A 16,489-nucleotide genomic window follows, 5' to 3' on the forward strand; every position below is an offset into this window, starting at 1 on the left:
CCATGAGTCTTCTTTGGGTCTAATTTTTTCTCTTTTGCTCCATACAGATTTTGATCTTTCCTACATTAAATAGGAATGGTTGTCCCCACTGACTCACTTATCTAATAATAGCTCAACCTTTTAATTCAAATTATTTGATTCCTGGGTTTTTTAGATTAAAGTAAACATACAGTTAGAGAATTACTGGGGAATAGAAATACCACGGTCAAATGATCCTGTGGCTCAATTCTGTGAAGCACACTGGATCCTTTTAAAACCTTTCGCAAGTACTCGGCAGTGACCTCTAACACCAGAGTGGTTTCTCTCCTACGGTAGCTCAATTTCACAATTCTGAATACACCTTTTTCTGAACGAAAGCCATCCAAAGGTTTTTATAAAATGTTCTTTAGCCTTTGGGAATAAGCCAGTTTAATGCCGGGGTATCATTCCGTTTGAAAGAGCTGAAGGATTTGAGGAAATACAATCTGCTTGAACAATGTGAGATGAATATAGTTGTGGTTTTGTTAGAAACCAAACTGCAGAGTTCAGGTACAGAGCTCAACTTTTTCCAAGTTCAGCCGTGGCTCTTGGTTTGTCAAGGGTATTTCTCTGCAGGGATCCTTTTTGCCACAGCCCTTCTTCCAGAGCCTGCTCCAGCGTATGTGAATACTTGCATCCGGAGCAGATGGCAAAGGAGACACTGCTGTCAGCCAAAGTTTCTATCATTCATGGGCCTTAAAATGGGAATGGAGGTCCCTCTGTAAAGTCTAGAGTCAGCAGTAGAACACAAGCTTGGGTTTAATTACTATTTTTCTATTTACAGTTGAAAAATGGGCAGGAACATACAGAATTAGCCCCAGAAGCCATTAAATGGGAAAGTAGCAAGTTCTGAAAAAGCCTCTTGGAATCCATAAGTCACCCCAGGTCCCATGCAGAGGTGCAGTCTCCTGGCAGCACCAGGCACACATACATCCCTCCCACCACCTCCCAGCCCATGGCACGAGTCACCCCAAGAAAACCTGCCGGAGCCACAGGGACGCTCAGTCACATCTAGCTTTATTTTAATCCCGTCAGAAAAGTTCAAGAATTACACCAAAAAATACTTCAGTCTCTGCTACCTACTGACAAAAAATACACCACAAAATTATAAACTGTTCAGTGGTTTGCTGGAGTTTTGATTGTTGGTGGAGGGGGTGGTTTGTACATTGTGAGAGAGAAATGGATTTACAGGTGGAAGGGGAAGGAAGGATAGGAAATCAGACAATGGCATTTGGCACTACATTTTTAGCTACACTATACAGTTATTTATCATGATGCCTGTTAGGACTGAGGAGTTCTGCCCTCATTTAACACCTTCTAGTGTCTATGTATGCAAAATGGAGCGCAAAACTGCCCAATGCAGGGGAAGAAGGGGCTGGTTCCTAATTTCCATCCCAGTCTACCACAAATCTGAAAAAGCAGCCTTAGTCAAATGTGATCCTTGCCCTCCCTGTGCACTCTGCTCCTGCTGCTCACTCTTGCCCTGCCTGCGCTACCAAGGAGCAGAGCTGCCTTGCAGCAATGGCTTGCAGCTCTGAAAAAGGAGAATCCTTTTTTAAATCCCACCAGACTGCACTAATTGCACATGCCATTTGTGGGGAGAGGATGCTCTACATTAGCCAGGACTGGATAAAGCTTGGGGTCTGGTCTGTGTTTGCAAGCAGAGGTTTGATGGAACTCTTGGACTCTGAGAGCATGCTACAGCCATCCCTCTCTACTTAGAATGACATTAAATACTAAAGTACCTGACACTGAAGGAGGGAAGCAAGAGTATCCCATTCCATGTGTGAGGGAAAATTAGGGGCTGAGAAGTTAGAGGCTCAATACTACTTTACACTATCACCACTCTTGAGAGGCTCCTCAATTCACAATGGCATTTGTCTGCTGGTGACACTCAGGAGAGAGGTCCCAAAGGATGAAGCCTCATGAGAATTGCCACAAGTCATGCAGGAAATTTGTGCCAGAAGCAGAAATAAAGCCCTGATCTCCTGGCTCCTAGTCCTGCATTAAGAAGCATATTCATGATATCACTATAGCAGCCTCTGCTTCCATCCTGCTCCATATCCAAATAGCAACCAGGATTTCAGCCTCAGAGCCCAGCCAAGATCACCAGCACAGTGATGGCTCATTATGAATGCCCAGATCTTTCTGGATTTACTTAGGCCACTGTGCAGGGGTGTGTGTACACGTGTGTTTCCATGTGTGTATGTTTGAGGAAGGAGGGGATGCTTCTATTTATCAGCAAATGAACACTGATGCTAGATTCAATTTGACAGCAATATTTCCCCCCTGCCCCCGTGGCAAGCTAAGCAACATCACAATGTCTTTGTACCAGGTTCTTTCTATCCCTTCTCTCAAAAGGCTTTCAGCTTTCCCTTCACTGAATGTTAAGCCTCTGTCACAGCTTTCCAACTTTGCAGGATTCTCCTTGCTGCTTTTATGCTCTCTGGCTGTTTATCTAATTTGCTTTTTTTGTTTTTTAATTTCTTTTTCTAACAAATAGTTAAGCAATGATTTAAAAATATTTTTACATCGTAAGGTACAGTCAAACATCAAACATGCCTTTGTACAAGAGCTCGACTCAGTAACAAATCAACGAGAACAATGCACGAAAAGAAATATCCATTAAGATGACTCCTGCACTTGGGTTTTATTTATTCCTGTCATGCTGTTAGCACAGCACCCTCAGCTTAGAGCAATGCAGTATAGACATGGTGGTGTCCGTCCCCCCCCAACACTTGGCCCATCACCACTTGTTAATTTTAGTGACCTTCTGTCTTGGCAGCCTTGGCTTCGTGGTTTACCGATCCTGAAGACAGCCAGGGTGATACAGCCCGGGAGCTGGTCTGCTTGGCCATGCTGTAGTGGCTGATGACAGTGTAGAACCTGCCCCGGGAGTTGGAATCCTGTGCGGAGTAGTACGCATCCAGCGAGGCTGGGATGCACCGCTTGTGCTGGAAAGGGGGAGAAAGCAAATGACATCAAGAATGATCCCATTGGCCTGAGGCTCTCACTTTAAAAATCACAGGGTTAGCTGTTCTCATGGATGACATCTGACTCAGACTTGCTGTAGCCAGAGCGTCTGCTGGACAGCCCTGAGTGCCCTTCAGCGCCGCAGGAATGCACAAAGTTTAGAGTCAGGCACAGCCTTCAAAACCTGTTGCTATTGGCAACCCTGATGGCAGCTCATTTCATGGATGGATGGGAAATGGGGACTGTAAAATGAAGGTCTGACTGGTTTGGTACATTCCCGGTATGCACAGAGACCAAGACCCCTTGCTGCAGTCCTAGCAAGGCTGGGCGAGCAGCTCCTGCCACATGCTGGACTGAAAGCTCTGCAGAGCTACATCCTGGATTAGTCCTCAGAGAGGTAGAGGACAAGCAGAGGCAGAGTAAGCTGCTTACATGCCGCTCTGTTGCAGTGTGTTATCTCTGACCTGTAGGATGACCACCTTGGTCAGAGATGGGAGGAAGCATAGCCCAACGGGCCAGTCCTTGTCAGAGCTTGGTGTCTGGGCAGACACTGCCCATGCATCTCTGCTGCGCTAGTATGGACACTCATTTGCTAACAACTGCATAGATAAAACAGTTTGGTTTGCAACAGCTGTAAAAGAGCAATCCGTCTGGTTGGTATTCACTGAAGTTGAAGTAGCACCAAGGACAGAAAGGGCTCCAGGTACAATTATTATTTTGAGTTCCCCCAACTCCCAGTTCAATGTGACCAGCTGAAATCTGAGCCCAAAACCTTTAATCTTTTCAGAAGTTCACGTTTGGATCTGATGCTGAAATTCATGGCTCTAACTTCATTTTTATATAACCTAAGGGAATAATTCACAATGACTAATAAATCAACATCATTATTTTCCAGCCCACAGAGTATCCCCAGCGTGGTCAGGACTCCTGTGAGTTTATGAGTTTATTCACAGTAAGAACTATTTTGCAACAGTTTGAGTGTGTTTCTTTAAATCTCAACAGACCAGGCAAACAGTCCTGTGAATATTCACTATAAAGTCACTGGGCAGTGGGGTTTTAGCAATGAAGTTATATGGTCTTGCTCCTGATAGCGCCTCAAAAGCACCTAAAAAGAAAATACATGGGCAAATCTGGATTTCTTTCACAAAGGGCACATGTGCCAGCACTCTGGGAATTTGCTTTCCATTAAAACGTATCCCAGTAAACCTCAAACACTTGAACGTGTGGGAAGCAAATGTGGGATTCCAGCTGCAATAAATCCATTCACAAATACGAGGGACTGCTCCTGAGCATCTGTCCTGAACATCATGCTAATCCCAACAATTACAGTGTAACAGTAGCTGATGGAGGCAGATGCAAGTCCACATTTCCCATAACACTTTTCCCATTTCAACACATTCTTGCCAAATGTTCTGTTTGGTCTGGTCAAAAAAACAGACTAGAACTGTAACCATGCAGTCAATTAAAGTCTGTCATTATCTCAGGCAATTCATCCACCTGAAGTTTCTTACCTTATAAACAAATCCATCTGGGCAACTGTGGTCGTAAGTAAAGGCTTTGTATACCACAAGAAACACTATGCAGGCAAGGAATGCAAGAGCCAGACTTATGAGAATAGTGACCTACAAGAGAGGGATAATGTTACTCTACATATGTTAAAATGGCATATGAGCAACCTCATAATTAAATGACTTACAGCAACAGCCATTCTAACAGACTGCAGTCTTCACTGTGCAGTACTTAACAAAGCATGGTAATTGAATGAATGCTAGATCCAACAGCCCTGAATTCTCACATCATTTCCATCCCCCCACAGACCTTCAGGAGCACACATTCCTGTGCTTAACCCCTTGCAAATGTATGGGTTTTGCTGAAGCATTTGGTGGCTTTGTGTTCCCATACTCTCAGCTGTTCCATCAGCAGCATCATCTGCTGGCCCAGCAGGATCCACCAGCAGCTGGAGCCCACATTCAGGGTCTAATCTGTGCAGATAAACTGCCTTATGACCATGGTGAGATCCTGCTTTTCTGATAGCAGCAGTAGGTGAGCTGGTAGGAAGAATGAAGCCTTTGTAGCATTCATGTCTTTGTGCCTTCTGGGCAATGCCACAGGGATAAGTTGTGCATCAAGTACCTTGCAGAAAGGAGGGTGGGAAAAAAGGGAATCCTCTATCAGAGCTGTAAAAGGTCAATATCTCAACCACCCCGAACCAAACAAGCCCAGCATGTAAACCCTGCAGGACATCCAAGAGCAGATGCTGGTGTTGGAGGTACCAGACTCAATATCCTCTTTGAGGCTCAGATATTCGCTCCCTCCTCATTCCCAAGCAGGTTACTTTGCAGCACCATTCTGTTTCTCTGCTTTAGCTCCCTTCTCTCCAGCTCTTCCAGTTCCCTCTTAAATAATTCCTTCAATAGCAAGTCTCCTGTCCCCCTTCAGATGTCTGTACTGAGGCCCTGATCCTTGCTTTTAGCTGAGCTGTGCCCTCCCTAAGGACTGAGCAAGGGTCCCAAATACACCCTCCTTTTCCCCTTCCCAAAACCTTTCTTGGCCCCAGCTGGTAATTTCACAAACGCAGCATAAATGTCTCTGGACTTCTACTGCCTGAATTACAGCAGCCCATCCTGTTGAGACTGCTGTCTCACACTGATCTGGACTGGCATGAAAAAAATGTCATAATCCCTGGGGCTCCAGTGTTACCATGCAAACTGGAGCTCCTGATCAAATGAAATCACTTACAGAGATGATGGGGGTGGGAGCAGGAGTAGGGGAAGCATTTAGAGCTGTGGTGGCTTCCCAGCCTGCTCTGGCTCCCTGGCACTGAGCACCAGCAGCAATGCCTTTTGCAGGATGTTTGCCTGCACGGGGAAGGGGCTGCAATGTTCCTGAGCTCGGTGAGCCTGTGAAAGCTCACGCTAAGGAAGTTCCTACAGCAAACATCTGCGGTCAGGCATGGGTTTTACAGCAGGGACAGCCATCAGTGAGGCTTTTTCCTGCCCACAACCTCAATCTGTTTCCTTCTGAATCCCACTTCCTAATCTTGGCACCAGAAGCTGATCCCATGGCTGCAAATTTTGCCTGGTCACATCAAAAGCCAGCCACTGAGACTGCCACAACAGCAGCATGTGGCTGAGGTTGTGTGCCTGATCCTGGCTAGCACCCCTGCCCGCAGGCATGCTACCACCATACCATGCCCATCCTCCAAAACATGCCCCCATCCCCGTATCAGGGCTGCACCTACCTGTATTAAAGGCAATCGATCATTATTATTTACTGCCCTAGCAAGGAAAAGCCACAATTTTTCCAGCTCCATCTAGTCATACAGGGCTTATCCACCATTTTGTTGTTACGCTTCTGTCACAATCCTCTTTAATTTCTGGTATGGGTAAGGAAATTGAATAGTAGGTACAGGCAGAAGTTGTCCCTTAACAAATGTACAGGCGACTGGTGATGGGAAGTAGGGAAATGCAGAGATAATTCCTACTGGGTAGTGCACAGCCTTGTCAGGAACATCAGCTTATAAAGAGAATTCATCAATATAATATTAATATAACAATAATATTATGTAATAGTACTAATGTTATATCAATAAAGATATACAAATTGCTTAATGTTCATTGTTTCATGCCAAATTTTGCTCTAATTCTCTCTTTTGGTTACCATTGCAGCTGTAATTTTGAGAACCCATATGATATGCAATCCCTGCATAGTCTCAAAGGGCCACTGTAATTGCTTGCAGGGCAGAAAAAGACTTCTCACCCTCACCAATCCTGCAGAAAGATGCATTGCCTGCTGAAAGGCATTCCTACGTTGCACACAGCACACTGGGCCTGTTACTCAGAGAAGCTAAAGCAGCCCTGGTAATGCTACCTGCAGGGCTGGAAGATCCAGAGCTACAGTTTTCGTGGCTGTTTCACAACAAAAAGGAAGAGTGAAGGTAAATTTGCATGCCTGGTGTTAAATCTGATTGAATACATTCACTTCAAAACTCAGGCAAGAGAGAGGTGTGGAGACTGTATCTAGCAGGAGATACTCGTAAGTTCATTGTTAAGTCAGAATATTTTAGAATAAAGTGTAAAAGGTAAGAAGACTGAGGCTAACAGGCTTTTCCAATGATGAACAGTTCACTGAAGCCTCAACCTGCCTTTTACAATAACTGCTCATATTAACCTCCTCCTTGGGGCCTAATCTGCTGCAAAATGGGTCAATTAAGCAAAAGGCAGCTGCAGAGGGAGAAGCACTTACTGCTGCATCTCATAAGAGAATATGTGTAAGAGTCCTGGTGTGCTCAAAAGGTAGCTGGTAGAAAAGGAGCACAGTTGTATGAATTGCAGCTGTATGAATTGACCAAGAAAGTATGGGCTCCACCTCCTCTCCATTAAAGCACATTTGCCTGCAAGTTTGAGTAGAAATATTTCAGACCAGCTTTATGGTAGCCCATGGGTTCCCAACCCAAGGAAGCCATATCCCTTTCCACAGTACTGAAGAGGAAGAAGTCTCGGTCGGATTCATGGAGATGGAAATGGAATTTACCATGATTTCTGCCCCAAAAGAAGTTACAATACACCTGAAAAAATGAAAAATGTCCCTTTGAAAAAGTATAGTCAAAAGAAGAGAGCTCCTGGATTAAGTATGCCAACATTCTCTACTTCTTCCAACAGACCCGGTTAAAACGGCCCCTCTCCAAAAAGAACTATCACACCCCAAGTGTGGTATGCCACTGTGGAAGGGCATTTTCCCTGTGTTCATCAACTCTTCCTCATCTAAAAGGGGAACATGTTAAACCAGGTACTTCCCCCACAAACAATTTAATACAAAGTAATACAAAGATGACAATGACACAAGTCCCCTTTGCGGTTAGCCTGAAGGCACTGAAGCAAGATGTAGATCTTGCTGTACCAAACCAACGCTATAGGGCAGCCCTGGCTAGAAATTCAGAAAATAAGAACTGTTCAGCTCTCCAGTTTGCTTCTCTGCCCTAAATACAATGTACACTGAAAAAAAAAAGGAAATATTGCTTGGAATAAGCTGAAGGAATAAACTTGTGCTGAGGGCAAAGGAAGAGACAAAGGGTAATGAAATTATACCAAATGCCACCTCTGAATACACAGAGTGTAAGTCAGTGAGGAAGTACCTCTTCTTCCTGAGAAAGAAGCAGCTACTCATCCTCTAGCTTTCTTTAGTAAATACAACCTTCCTCATCAGCGCTAGCACGAGCTGTGCACCAGCAGGATGCATACACCCTGTGCTATGATTCCTCCTGCTCTAATAGCTACCTGGTTCCTTTCTCCCCCTCTGCATCAGTGAGGGTGGAACATCCCTGAACTATGAGCTGTCTCCCTGCCCCAGGACCACTGTGTCTGCCTTCCCCAAGAGTTGACATCAAAGTTGCTTTGAAGGTTTCTCACCCTGAGCCACTTAAATCAGCCAAGTTCCTCCTTTAGCTGTCAGAAAAGGAAGAACCAAGCTGCCTGGAGCAAGAATGAATGTCCCTTCCTTTGTTAAATCCCACGTACAGGCACAGTCTATGGAAATGACCATTACTAATGTGACTTGACGGGTTCCTTTCCTCTTGTCTGCCCACTGAACCCCTAAAAATAATAAATTCTCCTCTGCTCAGCAAAGTGCTGACACCCAATTCATTACCTCCCAGGAGCGGGTCACTCCACTGAGCTCTCTCCTCCCTCTGGGGTGTAATTGAGCCCATTCTCACCTCGCTCCTCCTTTCATGCACTTGCAAAATTACATCGTGACACAGTATTACACATGATGATACATAGTGTAAAATTGTTTTGGGATGAAATGTCATGTAAGATGTTAAAACCCAGAGAAAAGGGAAGAAAAATTCATCCCTGGATATTTTGCCATGCCAGAGCTAAGATCCACGCAGACAGAGCTTCATTGACATTCAAACACCAAAAAATCACAGAGCTGCAATACCTAATAAACCTCCACTTTTTTTTATGATTAACATGAACCTTGGCAGTCTCTAAGCAATATAAACACTCACAGAGGGGAAATAAAATTTAGCAAGCAGATAAAACCTGGAAGTGCTGCAGGCATGAATCTGTCACGTGTGACTGCTCGAGTGGGTAGAAGAAGGGGGGATATTTGCCTGCCCTTTCCCCAAAGTCTCATAAGATTCCCAAAGGTTCCCTTAAGAGGGGAGTGTCTGCTGGAATGGAGAAGAGACAACAGCCTTACCACACCAAAAAATTCCCCATCCTCCACACAGCATGGAAAGAGGCCCTTACATCCGTGAAAGATGATGTCAACCTCCCATCAACAGCAGCGTGCTTGGCTTGGTTCCTCCCCACCTTCCCCATAGATGAAGTACCTGTTGCATTTTCACAGCACAGATATAAAAAAAGGATGTGTCTTCATCAAGCAACAGGACATCAGTTGTCAGGAGGTTTTGCTCCAGTGAGATGACATCTAATTGCAATGGTATTCCAGTTAACCTGGCTTTCATGCTGTCCATCTAAGAATCCCTCCCACTCTCTTTGATTTCAACAGCTGCCCATGACTTTTTTTCCCATCAAAAAACCCTTATTCCCTCTCTAGCTACAATGAAAAGCCTTATTTAAAAGCAAACCAGAGAACAATGCCACATCCAAACAGCAGGGCATTCTTTTAATAGCCCTTTCCACTGCAAGGTTTCTACATTTTTATTCCTTATTGTTTTCCTTGGCAAAAAATTGTGCCTTACACAGAGAGGATGTGCACCCATCATTCCCCATGGAAGAAGAGTAGGGAGATGCACGTCACTCCAAAAATCAAGGTTAGGGGCTTTGACAGCAATACTGATAACGTACCACAGAGTCTGCAGGCTCAGTGCACTGGGCTGGTACTGACTGCCATACAAACCAGTGAGGTATTCTGGTGCCTTAGAGTCCTGGGAAACCTGAACTCTCTGGAAATACCTAGGGGGAAGAAGGAAGAGGGGAAAGGTGGATCCTGAACAGAGGTTGATGGGAACACTCCTCACAGAGCAGATATTCATAAGGAAGGACTTACAGGCAGTGCAGTGGGGGAAGGGTCTGTCAGCAGATGGCAGCTCCCTCAAATTTATGCACTGTTTGAACTCAGTTGACAAATATTTTTTTTCCCAGTGGGGACTGGATGCAGACGGCTCTCTATTAATATTCAGCGTCCAAACTGTGCTGGTGAGATGTGGGGGGTGTGGGTTTGTTCCCACTTAAAGTCACATATTACTCGCATTAGCAGCTGGAGGAACATAACCTATAATCATGGCCCTGGTGTCAGGGCTTGTTGTTCCACCTTTATGCTTTGTTCCCAGGCTCTGCTGATGGTGTCACAGACTGCAAGGACTCAGTATAAAAATGGTAACAAGAAAAATGGATAGGGAGAGAAAATAACAAGGGCATTCAAATGCAACAGTGAAACCACAGCAGAAGACATCCTACAAAACTGAAGCCACACTTTTTGAAGAAGTGGTGTTTTTTCTAACTCAAACCACAATTAGTCTGATAAATAAATGACAATCTAACAAATCTACTCTGTACGATAGGGTTGACAAAAGCAGCTCAGTAAGGTTCCAAAAAGATGAGACATTCATATAGAGAGCCTCCACATGGCTTGAAGTAGGGCTTAAAACAAAGGGAACAGCCCCTTCTACCTCCACCAAGTTCTCGTATTTGATGGCATGAACCAAACATTTAGACACAGGCCCACAAAGGCAGCCAGGTGTCTAAATCTCCTAAGTTTCCTACAGTACACCAGAATCAGTAGGCACCTTCTGCAGGCTCTGGTTTCTTCAGAAGGGTGAAAAATTGTCCATTTTGGGTTTTCACACATTGCCTTGACACATCTGCCTCTGGGTCACTAAAATGGGTTTCCAAATGAGATGGTAGCTACACTGGTCCAGCACTGCAATCCTCATGCTCCACTACTAAAGCTCAGACTCATCACTGCTCATACTCAGGCATTATCATCTGCTGTCTAAAATTCATCAGGAAAATCACTGTGCTGCTCTTTCTTTGAGGGGGAAACAGCTGCACTCAGTCCAGCTTTGGAGGAACACGATATGTACCACATGCAGTTTTGGATCAGGCACAAGCCCCAGGTACCCAGGCATTTGAAACTACCCTCCATTTGCCACCTAAGTGGAGCAATTCTCAGGATGTAAACAGGCGATGTCATCTCTATCAATCTGCCTGATGAAAACAGCACAGAATTTCTCTTCCGTGCTCATGCAGCTCTTGTAAGAGGCCGGCACACAGGGGTTTCATCAGCATGGGTGGCACTTCTTAGCTATCAAGCATGATTTTTCTTCTAAACCTGGCAAATAGATGCTTGACTCTGGACACCTTTCTCACTGCTCAGATCATGCAATATATATGCTTATATATGCTCAAAAGAGGAGTACAGCAAAGAAGACACCATAACAAGAAAAGCGTTGCTGTCTATAGGAAAACTAGACAGAAGCAGTGCCATGCTCTCAGAATGCAGTTGTGTGTTACTATAGAGATCACTTTAATTGCCAGGTAAAGATCATTTACCATGGAAAAGTCCCTACAAAATTCTGCACTAGTCTTAGCAGCTGGGATGTCAATAAGGGACCTCAGAAGACAGATGCCTGTGTCTGTTCTGGCACTGCAGCTTCACCTTCTTCACGTTTGTCAGGAAAGGATGCCACTGCCACTGCCATGTCTGGTTTACAAGATACCTTCAATGTTGCTGGGTATTGGGAAATTTTGTGACCTTTAATAGTCAGTTCAGTTGAAGAAATTCTCTTGGGTTTAATTTTCTCTTTGTAGAAGAAGAAAGACTCTGAATGAGGCAAAACATGTTATAAACAAAATTGAATTTCTGTCAAGAATTCTTCAAGATTATTTGCACAGAAGAGCCTAAGAGCTATGCTTGGATAGGCAACAAGGCTCTTTCCACAGTTTATGGCCATGCCGTTACACCTGGAAACCTATCTCCATTGGCAACCTAGTTAACCTGCATGCAAGAGAGAAAAATATCACAAGTCATCAATCCATTTGCCACAGGACCAGCCCCAGAGGTCCTGATGCACAGTAGAAAGGTTTCAGCTGTAAGGGCACCTAGGTATATGTTCATACACTCATGATCTCATTACAAGGATTTCTGCTTATAGTGATAAAGTCAAGTGGGTAATTTTTCCCCCTTCATCCTGTAACTTCTTCCAGCTGATAATTAGGCATGAGATTGACAACGTTAGATCTCTGCATGAAAGCTATAGCTAAAGTGAAAGACTCAGGAGCCCTTCCCAGATCCTGGATCTAGCCATCTATCCTGGCTACCTCGCACCTGTATGTCAGGATGAAATCCAAGTGTGAACCACCCCATCGTTTGAATCCATGTTGCTATTGTAAGAAAATGCAGGCATGTAGGCAGGGAGGGAGCCACAGGATGACAGGAGACTCAGATGGATCAACCAGGGGGATGAGGAATCTGAAACACACCCAGGAAGAGCTGCTCCCCTGCTTAGATTCAGCCAAAGAAATGGTGTGGTGCATTGCTCAGCACCCTCTAATACAGCCTGATCTGTTTTGCAAGTAAAAATTGTTTGGCTGTACTTCTTCAAAAATGTCATCTCACTCCTGATTGTTACAAATCTTTTTCTAACAAGTTCCTGATTTTGCTGATCTTAAGGCAACAGCTTAGTCTCTGAAATGTTGGAAGGCTAATGGGCAAAAAAGAGACACAATTGGGTCTTCATATTTGCTTGGTACTGTTCAAGAAGATGTAGGATTTGTCCTTCATTATTACAACACAGCTTTATTCCAGGTGGTGTCCAGATTCTTAAGCAGCATCTCATAGGAGAGGGAAATGTCCTTAGCCATGTATTGAAATCTTCAGAGCTATGGGAAAATATTTCTTAGTGCTGCATGGCTTCTTACATGAAGTTTAAGGGTTAGGGGGTTTTTGGTCCTTTTCCTTAGAATTCATAGCCATAATCCAGTTTGGCCCCAGTTCTACTAAGAACACTGAACACCATCCGTGAGGACTGCATAATTTTGGGGTCCAAAAACACCTCACACCTGCTCCACTATTTCGTGGGCTCCTTTCAGCCCACCCAGCCCAGCAGTCGAAGTCCAAAAGACTCACAGAGTAGAGAAAGGAAAGGGTTATTTCTGCAACTACCCTAAAGCCTCAAAGGTATCCACCTGAAACAAAATTAGCTGTCTCTGAGTCAGTTTGCTATCCCAGCCATGTCCCCGTGGCTCTACCCATCTCTGCATACATCACCCCACCACCACGACACCAGTGAACTTCTCCAACATTGCAAAGCTTAAAAAGAAATATCTACCTTCCAAGATGACCACGTACCCACCAACAATTCTCTGCTCTGTGCCTCGTAATACTGTGAGTGCAGCACGAGTGTGGAACAAGAACACCGTGTTTCTAAGCAATTTGTCAAATAATTAAATTATGCACACAATAACTAGCTGGCTCAATTATATTAGCCAGTCTCCATCATGTAATATAATTTCTAGTGGCTGTTTAGGCACTAATAGCCTCAGATCTTTTTAACGGTGTCTGATGCCAGCTGTGGTCTGCATGACGTCTTTCTGTGCCAAGTCAAACCCCTTGAATGGAAAATTCATGGCTCGGTTTCCAAGCCCCTATTCCTTGTGGAAGTTCTAAAATGCCATTTTCCATAAGGATGCCTCCACCACTGAATATCAGTGAATTTCCACTTAAGCAAATAAAAAGCTCTGTTTGGTTTGCTTTTGCTTTTTTGCCATTTAATAACATAAACCAAAAATCCTTCATCACAATAGGCTTGTATGTTGAGATGCTACAGCATTGTTCCTAGGAATACCAAATAAATACACAGCCTTTTTGACAGACCATGCGGGTATTTGAAGGTCTTTTCCCTTTCCTCCTATAAGGATATTTTCTTCCTTTCTCAACTATCATAAGCCTTCCCTCCTTCTTTCTGTGACTCTGCTACCTTTAAAAGAAAAGAAGCAAATCCCCAAAATAAAACAAGTGGGGTGACTCAGAAACACTGCTTATAAAGGTGCTTTTCTTCCCAAACCCATGTTTCTAATGACACATGACATACTATTCCATAGGCAATGCTGAAAAGAGGCTTCCTTTCAGATGACTAATTTGAGATGGTTTTTCAGTAAGTGGGATTGCAGCAGTCAGACACATCTTCTCCACAGCTAAGCCTTCATCAGCAACATGCTGCCATCTTCCATTGCATCATGCAAAGCCTTGGCAGTGACATTTCCTCCAGCCACTTCACGTAGGACGTGACAATGGATGCCTCAGCTCATCAAGGGCTCTTTTAAAATGCATTAACATGAATACAAGATAATTCAAGTCATCAATAAAATGTGTCATTGCCTACCCTTTGCCTGCCAAGACTCAACCTCTGAAGAGTCTCAGACATGCAAAATCTTCTCTTCTTCTTGATCCCTCATTTGGACTTGGTGCAGGGAAAGCATTAGGAGCCCTGAGTAAGGACGGGTTCAGGAATTGCCAAATGGCAATGTGAAATGTAGGTTTGTGTTCATTGCTCTGCTACTGGCCTTCTTTGACTCAGGTCCAGCTCCACAGCTTGCTCCCCAGTGCTATTCACAGGAACTCCAGCAAGATCCACCCAAACCTGGAAGCATCTAAGTCCCCAAAAGCTTGAACTTCTCTGGACCCATTGTATGCAAAACCACTCCAGCACCAACACCATCCCACTGCCAAGGATCAGGCCGGTGCTAAGGAAAAGCTGAGGTCTGTTTGCTTTATGAAATTACTTTCTTACACAGGCAAGGCAATTTTCAAAGCAGATCTTTCAGACTTGAGCACTGATGTACTGGGCTAAGGCACAAAACGGCATTCCTCCAGGCACGTTTTCATGTGTGTTTGCCTCAGACATTGCTTTCTTGTATGTTCATTTTACATATGACGCTATCATTTTCCTTGTCAACCATCAACAACAGAAGACTGGATTAAAGAATGCCCAGAACAAATTAAGCGTTTGTATGCCGGGGCACAAGATATCTTTTCCCTTCCGCTCCCCAGTCCTACGGAATTCTTAGGTAAAATGAAACTGAAGGTCAAGCTTGCACAAATTAAAACACCTTTGATCAGTGCACCCTTGTGGTTGAAAAAACCCCTAACAGAATGAATTAAATTGGAAGTTTGTTCCTTCAGGAAGGTCAACATATTCACATGCATTTCAGCATCAGTGTTTACCACCACGGGTCAGGAAATAAAGCTAATAAGATGGCAGTATTCATGGTCCAGTACACCCATTTATCTTAAAAAAAACTTGTTCTTATTATGTGGGTGCTTCATACAAGGACAAAGGGAGGATTTGGTGAACAAAGCGTCCCCTGGGTAACTTAAGAATTAAAAGCCTTTACATTTTAAATTAGAAATGGGAAGCTTTATTGCTGCAAACGACTTACAAATGCTACTCTTTAAAAAACAAACAACAAAAATGAATAATCTAGCTGATTATGATGCCTTCAAAGGCATGAGGCCAGTTCCATTAGCTGTGGATCTGACCCAACAGGCTTAATACATCTGCAAGTACTAACAAGAGGGAGCTCAGGTCTATTTAACATTCAATCAGTGGCTTACGCTGCTTTATAAATAGATAGAATGAAACATTACATGGAAAAAAAAAAAGTATGAGTGAAGCATTTCACTTCCCTGATTATTATTTTTTTTTTTAGCATTCTGTGGTTTGGCTACAAGACTCAAAATGCACTTCATGATAGTCCATAAACTTTGCCTTATCTTTGGTCAGCTGAAAACCCTTTTCTCCCCCATCCCATTTGGTCCCTTTTGCTATAAGAACCAAACTAGCATTAAGCATATTTCATTCCACTTCACCTGCTGACAAGAAAATTACCCAACAAATAGGGTTTACTGTGGGGTGACAGAGGTGCCAGAACGAAACATGCATTGTGTTGCTGGAGACAAAGATGCAGTGTAAGAAATCATTCAGACTAAATGTAAACTTCAATTACATTCTGTAATTAGCAGAATGGGTATCTCCATGCAGTCATTTATAAAAGTCTTTTTCAAGCATTTTGTACCAAAGCAAAGAGTCTGTTGAGCTTTCTACCCTTTAACTCCTTTCTTCCTCCCATATATCATGGTTTAGGATTCAGCAGGTCTATCCCACAAATCCTTAGACGTGAATATTCTCTGTGACTTCCATTTTTAGACATTTTCTGCATAGCAATTAACTTTCTTCTTCTCTCCAAATATCAGTTAAAGGAAAAAAATAACCCTGAACAAATCTCCGCAGCTGATTGCTCTGTCATTGCTCACAGATGGCAAAAACAAAATATACTTGAGGTGGGGTTTCTGACTTTGCAAAAGAGTATGTGTGTGTGCTTCTGTAAAAAAGGAATATAAAACAAAAATATACTTTACAGAATAATCCATTTCATATAAAAGCCATGTCATTTGTTTGGGGCTTTTTTGCTTTGTTACGTGGGCCCTAAGCCAGTTATACAGAGCATTCTAGTTAAATCAAAATACG

General features: G+C 43.6%; 1 protein-coding gene across 1 annotated transcript in view; it reads right to left on the reverse strand.

Moving 5' to 3' along the window:
* Positions 1-1,018: 1,018 nt before the first annotated feature.
* The window catches only part of NSG2 (neuronal vesicle trafficking associated 2), a 36,366-nt gene continuing 20,895 nt past the window's right edge, over positions 1,019-16,489 (reverse strand). The window contains exons 4-5 of the mRNA XM_062607728.1: positions 4,503-4,613; positions 1,019-2,972 (exon numbers count right to left, since the gene is read on the reverse strand). Coding sequence (XP_062463712.1) covers positions 2,781-2,972; positions 4,503-4,613 — 303 coding nt within the window. The 3' untranslated portion in view covers positions 1,019-2,780. The remainder of the gene's footprint in view (positions 2,973-4,502; positions 4,614-16,489) is intronic.

Source organism: Pezoporus occidentalis, unplaced genomic scaffold, assembly GCF_034315485.1.
Source record: "Pezoporus occidentalis ecotype Australia unplaced genomic scaffold, CSIRO_AGI_Poc_V1 ctg124, whole genome shotgun sequence".
Lineage (NCBI taxonomy): Eukaryota > Metazoa > Chordata > Aves > Psittaciformes > Psittacidae > Pezoporus > Pezoporus occidentalis.